The sequence below is a fragment of the Dicentrarchus labrax genome, unplaced genomic scaffold (assembly GCF_905237075.1).
Source record: "Dicentrarchus labrax unplaced genomic scaffold, dlabrax2021, whole genome shotgun sequence".
Classification (NCBI taxonomy): Eukaryota; Metazoa; Chordata; class Actinopteri; family Moronidae; genus Dicentrarchus; species Dicentrarchus labrax.
The window spans coordinates 19,685,264-19,700,054 of NW_026136718.1; the positions used below are offsets into that span (position 1 = coordinate 19,685,264).

At 40.8% G+C, this 14,791-nt stretch overlaps 2 protein-coding genes and 1 long non-coding RNA gene across 3 annotated transcripts; 2 read left to right on the forward strand and 1 right to left on the reverse strand.

The window, feature by feature from the left end:
• Positions 1-1,256: 1,256 nt before the first annotated feature.
• amh (anti-Mullerian hormone) lies at positions 1,257-4,971 on the forward strand. The gene is given in 8 exon segments (XM_051377491.1): positions 1,257-1,730; positions 1,916-2,176; positions 2,259-2,428; positions 2,528-2,639; positions 2,715-2,814; positions 2,896-3,295; positions 3,298-3,326; positions 4,152-4,971. Coding segments are annotated over 8 exon segments (1,605 nt in total). The 5' UTR covers positions 1,257-1,609; the 3' UTR covers positions 4,564-4,971.
• Positions 4,790-7,262, reverse strand: LOC127350672 (uncharacterized). Its single transcript, XR_007880617.1, has 5 exons — positions 7,105-7,262; positions 6,815-6,870; positions 6,593-6,727; positions 6,261-6,337; positions 4,790-5,156 (listed from the first exon to the last, which is right to left on the reverse strand). It is a non-coding gene; the product is annotated as an uncharacterized LOC127350672 (long non-coding RNA).
• Positions 7,263-8,340: 1,078 nt separating this feature from the next.
• On the forward strand, positions 8,341-14,780 carry oaz1a (ornithine decarboxylase antizyme 1a). Its single transcript, XM_051376801.1, is given in 6 exon segments — positions 8,341-8,531; positions 11,288-11,354; positions 11,356-11,442; positions 12,199-12,374; positions 12,644-12,729; positions 14,157-14,780. Coding segments are annotated over 6 exon segments (666 nt in total). The 5' UTR covers positions 8,341-8,412; the 3' UTR covers positions 14,288-14,780.
• Positions 14,781-14,791: the final 11 nt, after the last annotated feature.

The following is a 14,791-nucleotide window of genomic DNA, read 5'->3' on the forward strand; positions in this document are numbered from 1 at the left end:
TACATGTGATTAAATCAGCATATATTTCTGCCACCGCATTAATATCTCTCTCGGTCCGCTGCTGCATTTGAGAAAGAGTTTTTGATGGAGTGCTTCCAGTACCATCATTTGGAGAAGTGTGCGCTTGTTTTGAGCCAAAGTGCCTGTAATGTCTCAATAACAAGTCTATATAGTGAAGCTTCTCACCTGGACCCACAATGGTTTTATTAACACTCAAAGGACACTGGTAGGGTCCAGATAGCCCAACATTGTGGCCCACAGTATGTAGATGACTAATAATGTTCCTTACTAACCTCTCAGAGTGGAATTTTAATAGTCACATCAGATTATAGATGTTTTCATTAAAAGATTCCCACAGTATAGACTTACAGAAATAAGTTATGGGATGATGTGGTACCTGCCAAGAAATGTCCTACAAACCCTGTTGATAGCATGTTGCAGCTATTAGTGAATAGTGAACTGTTTTTTTCATTCCTCAATGAAGATTTGTGATGTACCAGAATGAGCCTTGGCTTTATCTCTTGCGATATGTGGCTACTAAACAGCGCCAAGACCTTGACCGTCTGCATAACAAGCCTGCAGCTGTGAGTGTAGTGATGGGAGTGCCGGCTCTTTGAAAGGAATCAGATCTCATGTTTCCGTTCCTTTCTGAGAGCAACACTGTTTGCTCTTTTGCCCCTTCTAGCATGAATGAGAACAGGTCAACTGTACGCATTCATTAGGAGAACATGTTCTGGATTATATCATTGAAGTTTATCTAAATGTTTCTTGGTTTTTGTAGTTCAGTGAACTCACAGACCAGTTGCTCTTCTCTCCTAGTTTGTCAGCATGAATGATCTGATTATTTTAAAGGACCAATAACAAGTCATGTATGAACAAGAATACTTGCTGTAAATGGTCGGTCTGTTGTCGTAATTCACAACAAAGAGCGGTTCATAAGACTCATATCATTGATGACTTACTGGTTACAGGGAATAGTTCTAAATATGCTTATTCACTCTACTCGTATCAGTCTCAAAAAGTCCTCCTCCACTCAAAAAATATGTTTTTCTTCTTGTTCCCACAGTTGGATGTTTGATCTTCACTGTGCAGAATGATGTATGTGCAGAGTTTGACACTAGAAGGATGATTTCACATTTATCTGCTGAAAGTGGAAAGTTTCTCTGTGCTCACTGCAAATCAGATTTTAAGGGGCGGGGCCTAGCAGCATGAAACTCCTCTGTGTCTTTGTCATATTTCAGTTGAATAACATAACAACACTTCTCACCTTCCAGCCTCAGGCATCATTTGTTTAGACTGTGAATGGTTCATGAGAAAGTTACAATTAGTCCACTCTCTAATCTTGAAACCTCCCATAAGGTCTGTCCTCACCTCCATTAACCTACAGACAGGGAGGTTCGGTATGTGTCCAAACCAACAAAACTGCCATCTGGAGGTTAAGAAAGAACATCATCAAGGACACATGATTTTCCTATTTTGGCAGCATGTCCCCCAGTTAGTGAGAAGGGAATATGGGAGGATATAACACCCATCCTCATGAGCTTGACCTATTTAAAACAAGTGATTGTGAAAGGTCTGACCACACAGGCACACAAACAGACAGAGCAGGATGATGGTTGTGGATGTCTTCTACTGTGGAGCGTTGATGCTCTGCTGGACCAGGCTCTGTGTGGCCCTGCAGGTCTCACAAGGACTGCAACCGATCCCGGTCTGGAACCACATGATGACAGGTCAGACTTGGCTGAAAACTAACAAAACCTATTTTACATCTTATGTTGTGATGCTGTTGTATAGCTCGTCAATTAGCGTGTTTTGTTCAAAAGCTGTGTTGTTTGCATGCGGTTCCTGCTTCTAGCTTTAATCTGTTTTTCAGTGAGTAATGTAATTTGATTTGGATTTTCCAATTCAATGACAGGAGACCACTATACAAGCTCCACAGAGACCACAGATAGTTTGGAAATGAAAAACAATGTCCCTCACCGTGCACCGTGCTTTGTGGATGACATATTTGCAGCGTTGCGTGAAGGTGTGGGGCACGACGGCGAACTCACAAACCACACTCTGACTCTGTTTGGAATCTGCACGGTTTCTGATAACTCATCAGGCTCAGTCTTATTAGAGCTTGCTAAGGAAACAAACCAGAGAGACGGATTGGAGGTTTTGCATCCAGCTGGAGGTAACTGTGCTCCCTGACCGCAATTTATTTTTGTTTGTTGTTGTCTTTTTTATCTTACAACATGTCTTGTTTTCTCCACCAGTGCACTTGGCAGAGGAAGATGAAAGAGGAAGGCTAACGTTGACTTTTGACCTCTCACAGTCTCTTTTGCTCAAGCCGAACCCTGTGCTGCTCCTGGCGTTTGAGAGTCCTCTCACAGGAGGAAACCTGGACGTTACATTCACTGGTCAGTTGCTGCAACCTCACACGCAGGTAAAGGAAGGTTTGGTGTGAATTAAAAACAGAAAAATCAGTTGTATATGATTTTTATCACAGATATCTCTGTTGTTTTCCTCTTGCCGTCTTTTCTAGTCAGTGTGTGTTTCAGGAGAAACGCAGTACTTAATGCTGACAGGAAAAGCATCAGAGGGTGACATTCTTCAGAAATGGAGGCTTTCTATTTACACAAAATCCCCTGATATGAGTAAGACATAATATGAGTAAGACATAATCTCTTGTTTCATATAGAATACACGTGACCCAGTTCCTCTCTTTGCAGAGCAAAGCCTGAAAGACATGCTTACTGGTGGAAAATCAGGAAGTAACATCAGCATGACTCCACTTCTGCTTTTCTCATGGGAAAGAGGAACTGATACAAGGTTGTCTTTGTTCCCCGTTGAACTTTTACCAGACTCCTGTTAGAGTGGTGATCGGTAACATTTCTCCTCTCTCTTTCTCAGATATACACATGTTTTAGGTTGGTCCCTGGCCTCTTCACAGACCTCCTCCTTCCTCTGTGAGCTGAAGCGGTTCCTGGGCGATGTCCTGCCTCAGGCGCACCCTGAGTCCCCTAAGCTCCAGCTGACCACCTTACAGTCCCTGCCTCCCCTAACACTAGGCTCATCCTCCAGCGAAACCCTGCTGGCAGGACTGATGAACTCCTCGGCCCTCACCATTTTCGACTTCACTAACTGGGGCTCCATGTTTCAGGTACATCATGGAGAGTTGGCCCTGTCTCCTGCACTGTTGGAGGAGCTCAGGCAAAGGTTGGAGCAGACTGTGTTGCACACAATGGAGGTGATAAGGGAGGAAGATGTGGGTCACAGAGCCACGGAGAGGTTGGGGAGGCTCAAACAACTCAGTGCGTTTCCGGAGAAGGAACCGGCAGCAGGTGATGTCTACCAAAAGAAACTGTTTCTAAAGCAGTTGTTTCTAACCTTTTTAGTCAGACCCCACAGCCAGATGAAGTCAAATCACTGAGACCCCCGTCATGTCCCAAAAGAGGATTTTATTTAACTATTAATAATATAAAAGTGGATTTTAGTTTGCATTTATGCTACCACCACTTGGAGTGGTGGTATATGTGGATATTCCGACAATTTATATATTACTTTAATTTTTTTTTAACTGTTAATCAGCTTCTTTAAGTTATTTCAATTATCTGTCCATTACTTTTAAAGGAACATTATGCAAGAATTGCTGTTGCGTTTTGTGCAAAATGTATTTCGTACACGTGCATTTGTTGTGATTACATTATTTATCAAAAAGTACAGAGTCGACAACTTGGCTAGCCATCAAACAAGTGCCACAACACAAGACAGCGAGCCAGCTAATTTTATTTACTAGTGCAACAGCAAGAAGGTCAGCTCGCTGTCTGCCCTGCAGCCTTTTATTTCACAAAGCTCTCGCCAACAGCTAAAACGACTACAACAAGTAAAGCTACCTGGCCATCACTGAAACTGTCCAACAGAAACAATGTGCAATTCTTGCATGTTGTTGCTTTAAACCACCACTATTCAGCATGCTGAAATATGTGGATATATATTTCTTACAAATCGTTTCAATCTTAGTTGAGCTGCTTCACAATCTGTCCACGCATCCCTTGGCAACAACAGAAGTACCCCTGCTTAGGAATCAAAGTGCTGTAGACTAGACTTTCTTTGGTATCAAGATCCTTTGCTGTTTAATTGATACTTCTGTTTCCTCTTCTGGATAGAACAGGAGAGAGCCAGTACCGTGCATTTCTCCTGCTGAAGGCCCTTAAGACAGTGGCCCGTACGTATGAGGTGCAGAGAGGACTGCGGGCCACCAGAGCTGACCCCAACAACCCAGTGAGGGGACACACGTGTGGGCTGAGGAGCCTCACTGTATCCCTCGAAAAACTTCTTGTGGCTCCAAACACTGCTAACATCAACAACTGCCATGGCTCATGTGCTTTCCCCCTGGTCAATCCCAAGAACCACGCCATCCTGCTCAACTCCTACATTGAGAGCGGGAATGTGGGGGAGCGGGCGCCGTGCTGTGTGCCTGTGACCTACGAGGCCCTGGAGGTGGTGAAACTGAACGAACATGGAACTTACCTCTCCCTTGAAGAAGATGTAGTGGCACGGGAGTGTGGATGCCGCTAAAGCTGCGTTCTTGGATTGAACAGAAGATATTTTACATGTTTGGTTTCACATAGTCTTTAGTTGGTGGAGGAACAGTCTAATTGTAACTTAACTGTAATTTATTTATTCACACAGTATTAATGGTAGTAAATGCACATGTTCATTCACAGAGGTCTCTTTAGGCTATGTACTGTCACACATATTCACAATGTATTATTTGCAGTAGATACACGATGACCAGTGTCTCTCACAGTTAAACATGATCAAGTTTATTGAAACCAAAAATAATTGTGATCCATTATAGGTAAATATCTCTCTGTCTCTGTTTGTAAATATTTTATTATCTAAGAGGTTTTCAGATCAAACTTTTTATCATCTATAAGATAATCAGTCTGTATCTTTATATTATTAAATGCAAAGTATATTGAATGCTGTGTTCTTTATTCAGAAACATGCTGATACCATCTCTTTTTTCCCTTTTCTTTAAACAGCTGTCATCATTCTTTTATTTTGGGTTTCAGGATTACTTTGTTGCCAATCGGCTTTTTTCTTCTTCTTATGGCTCCAAGTTCTTCAGATCCCCACCACCACATGAAATTATCCCATATGGAAATCTGGAGGCAGACAGCAGGACACAGTCCGGTTCAGAAAGTGATGGTTCAAATACACATAATATACAACCACATGAATATAGAAAAGACGTCTTTATAAATCCACTTGCTCATCACACAGTCACGTCAAAGATTAGATTGTACATTTTGTTCAGTATAGTTTTGTTTGGACAAATCCACCCGTAAATAGAGTGAATATTCTATATTTTATAGTTCAGTTGTAATTTGTAAATTTCACCGAACCGCAGAGTGACAGACAGATCTCGGAGCTGCTCCACTGTGAATACAGAAAGCACCTCGATGGCATAGACTATACTAGGAAATTGATTAATCGTGTTATAATTGAGTAATCAGAATCAGTTGTGATCTTGACCTTGTAATTTATGACTTGCTGTAGTAGTATGAATCAATGAAGTGTAGTCATACTTGTAATACACTATAACTGTTCTTTTAACACTTCAGACTGCAGTCAGAGGCACTACTAGACATTTAGGCCTCCTGAAAACAGCTTCCACTGAGACAATAAATATCTGTAACCCTGGCATCGTTCAGCGCCCCTGTCTACTGTAGCTCTTGGCCACCTTCCACCCCTCCCCAAGTCCATCAGATCAAGTACAAACTGAATTTTGTCCAGCTCATGAAGGTGGGTGGATTATTTGAAGCCCAAAGGCCTCATTGTAAAGTGGGCAGCACACTGGTGGTTTAAAGTAGTAACATAACGAAGAGAGTGGAGCAGCCTGTTGGTGCTTATCCCTGTTCTGAGCTGTAAGTGGGGGTTCGGTCTAAATTCTCAGCCAAACAAATGGACACTTCAGAGTCTCTTTATTTCCAGTTTCAGACAAAACCCTCTCCAAATATCCAGGATCTTGATGAGAAGAAGGTTTGGTAATGTGATATTAGCCTTGTGCAGGACCGAACCCATTCATATTCTGTAAATAATCTAGAACAAAAACCACCATTCAGTATACAGTATCTTCAACTACCTGCACAGAGAGACATAAACAAAGGCTTCCACTGGTTTGTATCACTGAGATTGAAACATAAAAGTCAATCGAACAGTTTAATTAGAGCTCGGCTACCAGCAAGTGTTAAGGAGATAGACAGTACCTGAGTTATTGAACCATCCTGCAGACTCCCAATGAAAGACCTTATACCTGTCTCTTCAATGAATGAATCTATAGCATCTAGAAAACAACATAATGTAAAAAACAAGATGAGAAATACTTCTTTTTACATATCAACAGGTGTAGTATTAAAAGTAATCAAATGGAAACAATAAGTCGAGTACTGAAGTATAGTATCCAACTACTAATGCAGGAACAAACCCAATAAAACTTTCACTCAACATTATATATACAGTTTATTTGTCATTCTCATGGGATTTAATTTCAGGTGTGTTTCCTGTCTGTCTGTAATGTGACTATGATTACAGTACTCACCATGCAGCTCATTGACCCCAGAGCTCACGAACAGTACCACCAGCGCCAGCACTACGCAGCGGTTCATAGTGAATCCCTTCCATGGATTTGGAACATCACTCAGATTTTCAATGGACAGAATCCGGTCATAAGACACTGAGGACAGACACACAGGAGTCAGATGCATGTATAGCTGCCATAGTATTCACTTGGCTGGTTGTTAAGGGAGGACATATTTCTTACTTGTGATGTTTTCAGATGTTCCAACTCCGGCTCCTGAAGTTGGACCCAAAATGAAACTGTAAGTTAAAATGAAGAATTCAGTTTTTATCACACATAAAAACAACTGGGAATCAAAGTATATGTGTCTGTACTGTCGTGTGCACAGTGTGTCAGACTGTACTGTATGCCACAGACTAACATAAGACAGCTTAAAATAGGCACCTGCAGCTAGTTGAAAAGGACAAATAGGATTTAAAGAAGCTCAGAGTTTAGTTTTATTTGAACCTCTGCTCAGAAAAGAAGAAACTTACTTGATTTGACCCTTCAGTGTGTCTCACCACTGAAGTGAGGGGTAATGTGGTTGTGTTGATGGTGATTTCTGTTCTGCCGGGACCAGAGACAGCGTTGTACACACCATGCACCATGCCCCTGTGCTCCCTGATTGACAGGCACAGATGACAGCTGTTGAAATGACACTCCACTAGATACTTACCACTAGTTGGGTCATAGGTGGGGAACTGTTAATGGCATTAGTCTATATTCCAATGATGAGAAAAATGAGATGTCAGATGGGATAAAATAATGAAACTTATATAATATTTGTCTTGCCCTGTTGGAGTAGAATAATGTAGAGCTACTCTTTTACACCTATTATCAGTGTGTTAGTAGGTCTACCAGTGGTGAAACTCATTTGAGGTATGTTCACTTAACTTATTTCCATATTTCCATTTTTTGCTCCATCACTTTGAAGGGAAATGTTTGGTGTATTTGAGATCTACCAGTTTATACAAGGGATGGGACAACATGTACGATATCACCGTACAACAGGATAAAAAACATTGGTAAATTGAACATCCTTTTATGGCGTGACTTGAAAAAGCTGTCCAGCTCTCCAGCATACAGTCCCATGTTGATTTTCGGATTTATTTTGGACAAGGGAACAATGAGCAGCCCACATCTTTCCAGTCATTCCACAATCCTAAGCCTACCCGATGTATCCCACAAAAAAGAAGTAAACCAAATGTGTGGAAATAATGTAGATTCTAAAACAAATCAGAAATACTTTATTGATGTATATGTGTTGGCATTTCAGGTAAAGTGATTCCAGTATGTTTTAGTGCCATTTTAAAAAGGAAAGGACGGGCACTTTAGGGGCCACAGTAGTGTAACAGTCCACTGTAGATCTTAGTAGTCAAATAGTCAATCAAAGCACTTGTATTCGTTTCTGTGTGGTGGCTGTGTTGTAGCCTTTTTTCATGATTATCGTGATAATTTCGTGTATAACCAAGATAATCACGACATGAAATTGTCACATCGTCCCATGCATACATTAAAAAAAACATGATGAAGTTATAGAATACAATGCATTGGGAAAACATAAACAACTAACAGTATATAGAGTAGTTAAACTTAGCTCCACTTCCACAGACTACAGCAGTAAACATGCAATTTAATCCAGTAATAATGTACATACAATCATTTAGTGCGTCATATTTTCACAGTAACACGTCATGTTGAACAGGACACTCCCCTGACAAACACCGCAGCCTGCCAGCTCTCAGCCCAGCATTAGGCGAGGAGGAGAGGACAGAGCAGCACCTGGTGTGGACGCTGGCCGGATGGTTAAATCTAACCTACAGACGATTTTGAATAGTCATTGTTTTGTTAGAGAAAAAGAGAGAAACTTATCCGAGATGCCTGTTATTGAGCAATCCAGTAATAAACCTGAAAGTGAAAGGTATGTTGTTGTAGTCGTTGTTACAAGCTAACTCAGCGAGCTAAGCTAAGTTTAAAAACCACGGCCTATCGAGGAGACACTGAGTATTTCCCGGAGCGGCTAGTTTTATTCCCCGTGTTAATGTTTACATAACAGCACTATTTATTTCAGGTGACGGTGCTAAAATACACTGTCAGTCGCGTTTGGATCGATACCGTGTCAATAAATATCTTAACTATAACGCCATAAGAACCGTATCCTGATTGTATGACATTAAATTTAACACTGGTATTCAGTAAAGAGACTAAATCATTGTCAACGCTGCTGTTGATATCCACGCTCTGGCTAAGCTAAGCTAAGCTAACGCATAAGCTAAAACGCCGCAGAAAGGCGTTAGCTAAATGCTAAGGTGCTAGCTGGCGAACGTTTGAAGTGTCGACGTTGTCATTGAAAGCATTTTATCCATCGTGTATATTTGAGTCTGCCTTACAATAAAAAAGGTCGAATAACTGTATTTTAATCGGTTATCTGAAGTGTGTGGTCGTAAGTCGTGTGTGTATGTCCGCGGTGCTAGCTGCGTTAGCTCACGGCTAGCGTCAGGTTTCGTTATATCGCGGATGTTTTCATATTTTCTGCGTCGCAGTGAAAAACAATCAGTGCCAATATTTAAGTTAGTGTTTGTGTTAAACATTTCGGTCTTTTAATACGCGGGGCCGCTTAAATAACCAGCGTTATGTAAAGTTAGCTCGTTGCTAACCAACGTAGTTGAAATGATGTCTGAATTGATCGTTTGTGGCTTCATCGGTTGTTTTTTTCCACTTCGACCTCAGGTGTTAATAACTAATGTGGACATCATCCTCTAATTTGTCGAAGATGATCTAACGTTAGTTTTTGGTTTACACCGGCGGCAATCATCCGAGATAGTTAAACATTTAAAAACAGCATTTGCAAGTGTGCTTTAATCTTACATAGTACGGTATTAACCATTGTGGGGGAGGCTGCCTGTTTTCTTGTTCACGTCCAATTTAATGTGTCTATTGGCTGGAAGTAAGAGCACAGTCGGGGGTGTCTAATGCCTGGAAATATGGGTCATCATTTTAAACAATTTATGAGCGATTAGCCTGGGGGTGTTTTTTTAAAACCTCAGCCATGTTCTGACAGGATTTAGTTCGGGGCTGTTTTTTTGCTCTCCAGTGTTGTGAAGGACTCGTAGGAAATTTCCACTGTACTGCGAGGGGGGGGGACTGTTCAATGATGACATATTGTACACAGACGCCATTCCTCCTTCAGTACATATATCATTATTTACTGTGTGCCCTGCTCATTTCGATCGTTTATTGAAGCTGCATAGATTCTGTTATGCAACACTCAAATTATTGTTTAGTGATTTGTGTAAAATAATTATATGCAGTTGTTGTTTTTAAAGACATCAGCAGGTGCCCTTATAAACCGATTACCTCACAGCCACTGATCCCGTGGTCTGCTTAGAGATGAGGCTGTTATAAGAGCGTGTTACACCATCTGAAGCACCAACACTCCCCAGAGATGAGTGGTCCTCTCACATGATAGTCATAGATGGCAAAGGTGCTCTTACGCAAGAGAGACTCATTGCTCATGGCCGAGGGTGTGAATGTGCTCTGCTGCCTGCTGTCACATAGGGATTTCAAAGAATGCCGTTAACTGAATGGATAAGTTGATACAAAGCCTTTGTGCTTTGTGTTGAGTTTTAATTTGAAAGGATGCATTGAAGGATTTATGTAAAGGTTGTAACTGGCTGTTGTACATAATCTGATAATGAGATTTAGGGAGGACCCGTGTTAGTTTCCCTCATAAGATCAGACAATAGATTGCACATTGCGTAATGACTCGGATGGCTGGAGTTACGGCAATCACAATGGGTTTTCACTGGGTTTTCACGCTTCTGCTCCACATATAGCACAGCAGTGGCATTTGCGTAAGAGAGCATCTGTGAGCGCCTGAGCCTGTGCGTTGCTGTGGCAGCGCTGCTGCTCCTAATGGGTTGTGTTCCCGATAAGAGCTGTGAGGATAGGCTTACACTCAACCCTGTAAATGTATGCAGCCGCATACACAGAGCCAAGCTAATTCTATAGAACGCTTGGGCTGAAATAAAATGGCTGATCTCCCTCACTAAACAGTTTTTTGTCCCTCTCTGTTGTAAACTGGAGCAGCACGGTTAATGCAGGACTAAAGTAGGCTAATGGTTAGACAAACAGAGCCTCTTCCTCTGGCAGCCGTCGCCTAAAAATCACGTGACAAGCTTAAAGTTATCCCACAAATACCCAGACACACAAATCTGTTTTAGAAAGTCAAACATCTCTCTTCCTACGTGAGCAATTCATTTTTCCACAGGGAATGAGGATGAGAATCATGACGTGTCTGTTAAATGGAAACAATTTCTCTGTAGGGGTTGTAGTGAATATTTGAAAGTTGACGTCCTAAATTGTGACATTTTGTTTTTGTTGACTCATCAGTGATGTAACGAACTGCTCCTGCTTCCTGTCTGTTAATTTAACTTGCACAAGTCAAATGTCTATCAGCCGAAACATACAAACGTCACGCCTTAGGTGAGGACAGTTACTGATTGAGCTGTGCCCCCCGCAGCCTTCAACTTTAGCAACTGTTTTACTGATGAATCATTCAACAGTGTAATGTATTCTACGTCTGCTGTTTATATTGGGAGTTTGGTAACAGAGCCTCCAGTGAATACCCCACGTAACTATGGCTCCGTCTGTGTGTGCGTTTGTTTCGTCTTTCAGTATCTCCAATCCCAGGAGGTGCTCCCGCTGTTGCAGTAACCCGTGTCCGGGGCCTCTGTGGTGCTCCTGATGCCCCTCTCCCACCCCTGAAGATCCCAGGTGGGCGAGGGAATGACCAGCGGGATCGCAATCTTTCAGCTAAGCTATTCTATTCTGTAAGTTAAACTACTTTTTAAAATATTTATTTACAGCAATAAGACTTTTAGTAGGATGGTGTTTTTGATCAGGGATAATGCAGCGTGGACCCACCTCAGGCCATAAAAACAAGTACAACAACTTAGCGACTGGGAGAGACACAAACAAAAAGGCAGTTTGCAGTTCAGCAGTTTTGAATCGTATCACTCTTTGACCTCAGTCAGGCTAATTATGTCATTGTTTGGTTGAGATGTTGCCCTGCTGCAGATAATCACAGGCTATCTAATCATAACAACTGATTGTAACTGTGAGACACGTAACTTCCTTCGTAATGTTGGTCAGATTGACAAATCAGCACATTCGCTGGTCAAACCACAAGATTGCTGATCAAGACGTGCTTGATAATGATCAGTGACCTCACAGGCGTGTGTGCGTTTGACCTAAGCTCACCATCTCTGACGAAACACACAAACTGTGGCTGAACTACACTTGCCTTTTTATCTTTACTGCTTCGTATTTGGCACAGCTGCAGTTGCTGTTCCTCACATGATCTGGATCAGAACTAAGTCTTAACAGTTGCCTCAGACCGCTCTAAATTGTTTTTGTTATTGTCATCGTACTTTTACTTTTCAGTGCTTAGTTAATTTGAATAGTCGCAGAAGTTTTTTTCTGAATCATTACTGCATTTATTCCTCCTGATATTGTCACTTTATTTGTGATGTTATCTGAACTGAATGTATTTCTCTTGTGTCACACTTTTCCTGTCTGTCCTCTAGGATGCTCAGTTGCTAGTTCTTGAGGAGCCTCCCCCTGCCAACGGCAGAGTACGGTTCTTGGTCTTTGAGCCCCGTCGCTCTGAAGGCAAGCACTGTGTCTGGAGGGCAGCGCTGAAAGGAGGGAACCTTTATGTTGAAATACCTCCTGGAGCTTTGCCCGAGGGCAGCAAAGACAGGTCAGCAGGCAAAAATTAATCAGCGATTAGAAGAAAAATCTTCTCTCAGTTTGATTGAAATTAAACATAAGATACATTATTAATTCATTGCAAATAAAACACATGAAGTTATATTCCGCAAACATTTAGCTAATCTTATTAATATTTGCTTTTGTGCAGTAGTGTGGGTCGTTGAAATGTACTTAGACCGTTATGAATAATTATTTTCTTCTGAAATTCATTAACACACCTCCTATAATACATTAACACTTTGTTTTGTTTCTTTACAGTTTCGCCCTTCTGCTGGAATTTGCAGAAGAGCAGCTGCAGGGCGATCACGTGTTCATATGTTTTCACAAGAGCCGTGACGATAGAGGTGAGACTTTTTTTTTTGTCCGGCTGTCTTAAACTGAAAAACAATTTAAGCAATTTAAATGTAAACTTGCGATGTTCTGATACAATTTTTCTTCTTCCTGATTTCAATACCTGAGCTTTACATATAGGGCATTACACAGTACTGTTCAGATACACGTGTTTAAAAATTGTGTGTTTGTGTCTTTATATATCTATAACTATATCCTGTTTCAGGGATAATAAATGATGTGGTATCGGATCGATGCACAGTGTGCTCAGAGGTACCAACATCGCGTTTTAGGCAGAATCGGTGGAATTTCTGATACTGGTACCAGAACAACTCTAATGTAAACAGTTTGGAACATGTGAAAAAAAATAAACCTTTATTGATCATTTATTAATTTGTATCCATTATGAAAAAGAAAACAAATGTCGTCATGAGGGTATATTTTTAAGAAGCTTTGTGTAAAGGGTTCTCTGCATAAATTGTGACATTTGAGTCAAATGGCAAAATTAGCACATTAATGCGAACAGTATTAAAATTAAACAAACAATTAAAATTGAGTGTAACTTAGTATCACAAGTTGTCTAATACAGACATTCTAATGTGGGTTTAGAACGTGTTGTTCTTGGGAGTTAGTGTCTTGGTGTTATTTCAGGAGATAAACCTGAACCTAAACAAACATTTGGCAGCTAGTGAGGGGCAGATGATACAGGCACTACTTTAGATACACTGGAGTACAAATATCTGACTGAAAATATACGTTGAACAATAACAGAGAGGTAACATTCTGGTACAAACTGAGAAGGAGGGCTTTATGAAGTAACATTAGGAACACGAGAAATTAGATCATAGCAAACAACAAGAATCAAACCTCGGAGGTCAAATATACTCGAAATGTTTACAATTAAATAGATTTCAGACATCGTTTCAGAACGGCAAAACCAGTCGGAGTTAATTTTCTGATGACCTTCCATGAATTTAATCAATACATTTTCTGACACCATAACCATAAATAAATGTTCAGTGGCAAATGAACTTTACTCAGCAGATAAGATGCTGACTTTGTACCTGCAGATGTAAAGGCAGGAGGTACCTGCATACACAGGTTGTCTAATGTTTTTTTTATTATTTTTGATTGGGTCTCCATGGGAACAGTACAGGATACACAACGTACATGGGTCTGGTCAAAAATTAATATTTGACATTCTTAAATTAGAATTAAAATACAAATGTGGTGGAAACGGCCCCCTCCCCCCATTTCACCCTAATTTAGGTCCATATTAGTTACTGTAACACTAAGAGTAGCTGCTCTTCCCAGGATCCACATAAATGTACTAACAAGGCTTTGTTAAATAAATAAATTAGTGGTGTTTTGTATGTTGTTGTTTCTATTTCGGGGTCTCTTTACAGAGATTCACATCTGTTTCCATCCTGTCTCTTCTCAGCATCCCTGCTGCGTACATTCAGTTTCCTGGGCTTTGAGATTGTGAGACCGGGTCATCCCCTCGTCCCCTCCCGACCTGACGCTTTCTTCATGGCTTACAGCATCGAGCGAGACTCCTCCGATGATGATTAAATGACGCTGAGCAGTTACAAATGTTTGTTGTTCTTATTTCAATCCATACCCACACATCTTTATCATTTTTTGGAAATGAATATATTATCCAAGCTAAGTATGGTTGAGGTTTCCTGTCAGAAGTTCCTTTAGTGTTTCACCTTTACCTACCATGTGCTGTGTTTCAATATTTGCACTAGGGTAAGATGTTAATATACCAGGAATGTAAAGCCCACATAATATCCGGGCAGTGTGTCCTTGCCACTGTATTACTTTCCATGATGTGTAGTGCTGACTTCCAATTCACCCTGACGATCATCTCTACAGTGTAATATTTATGATCAATTCAAATTCATCTTACTCGTGTACGTAGGTATGTTTCATAGTAATTATCATCTGATTTTCCTGTTTTTATTGATTTTTGTAATGTGTGCATGATTTTTAATTTGTTGCTTTGATTCACTTGATAGAAATCTGCATGTTGTAACTGTACTAAATAAAAGTGCTCACCTTAGAGAGTGGAGT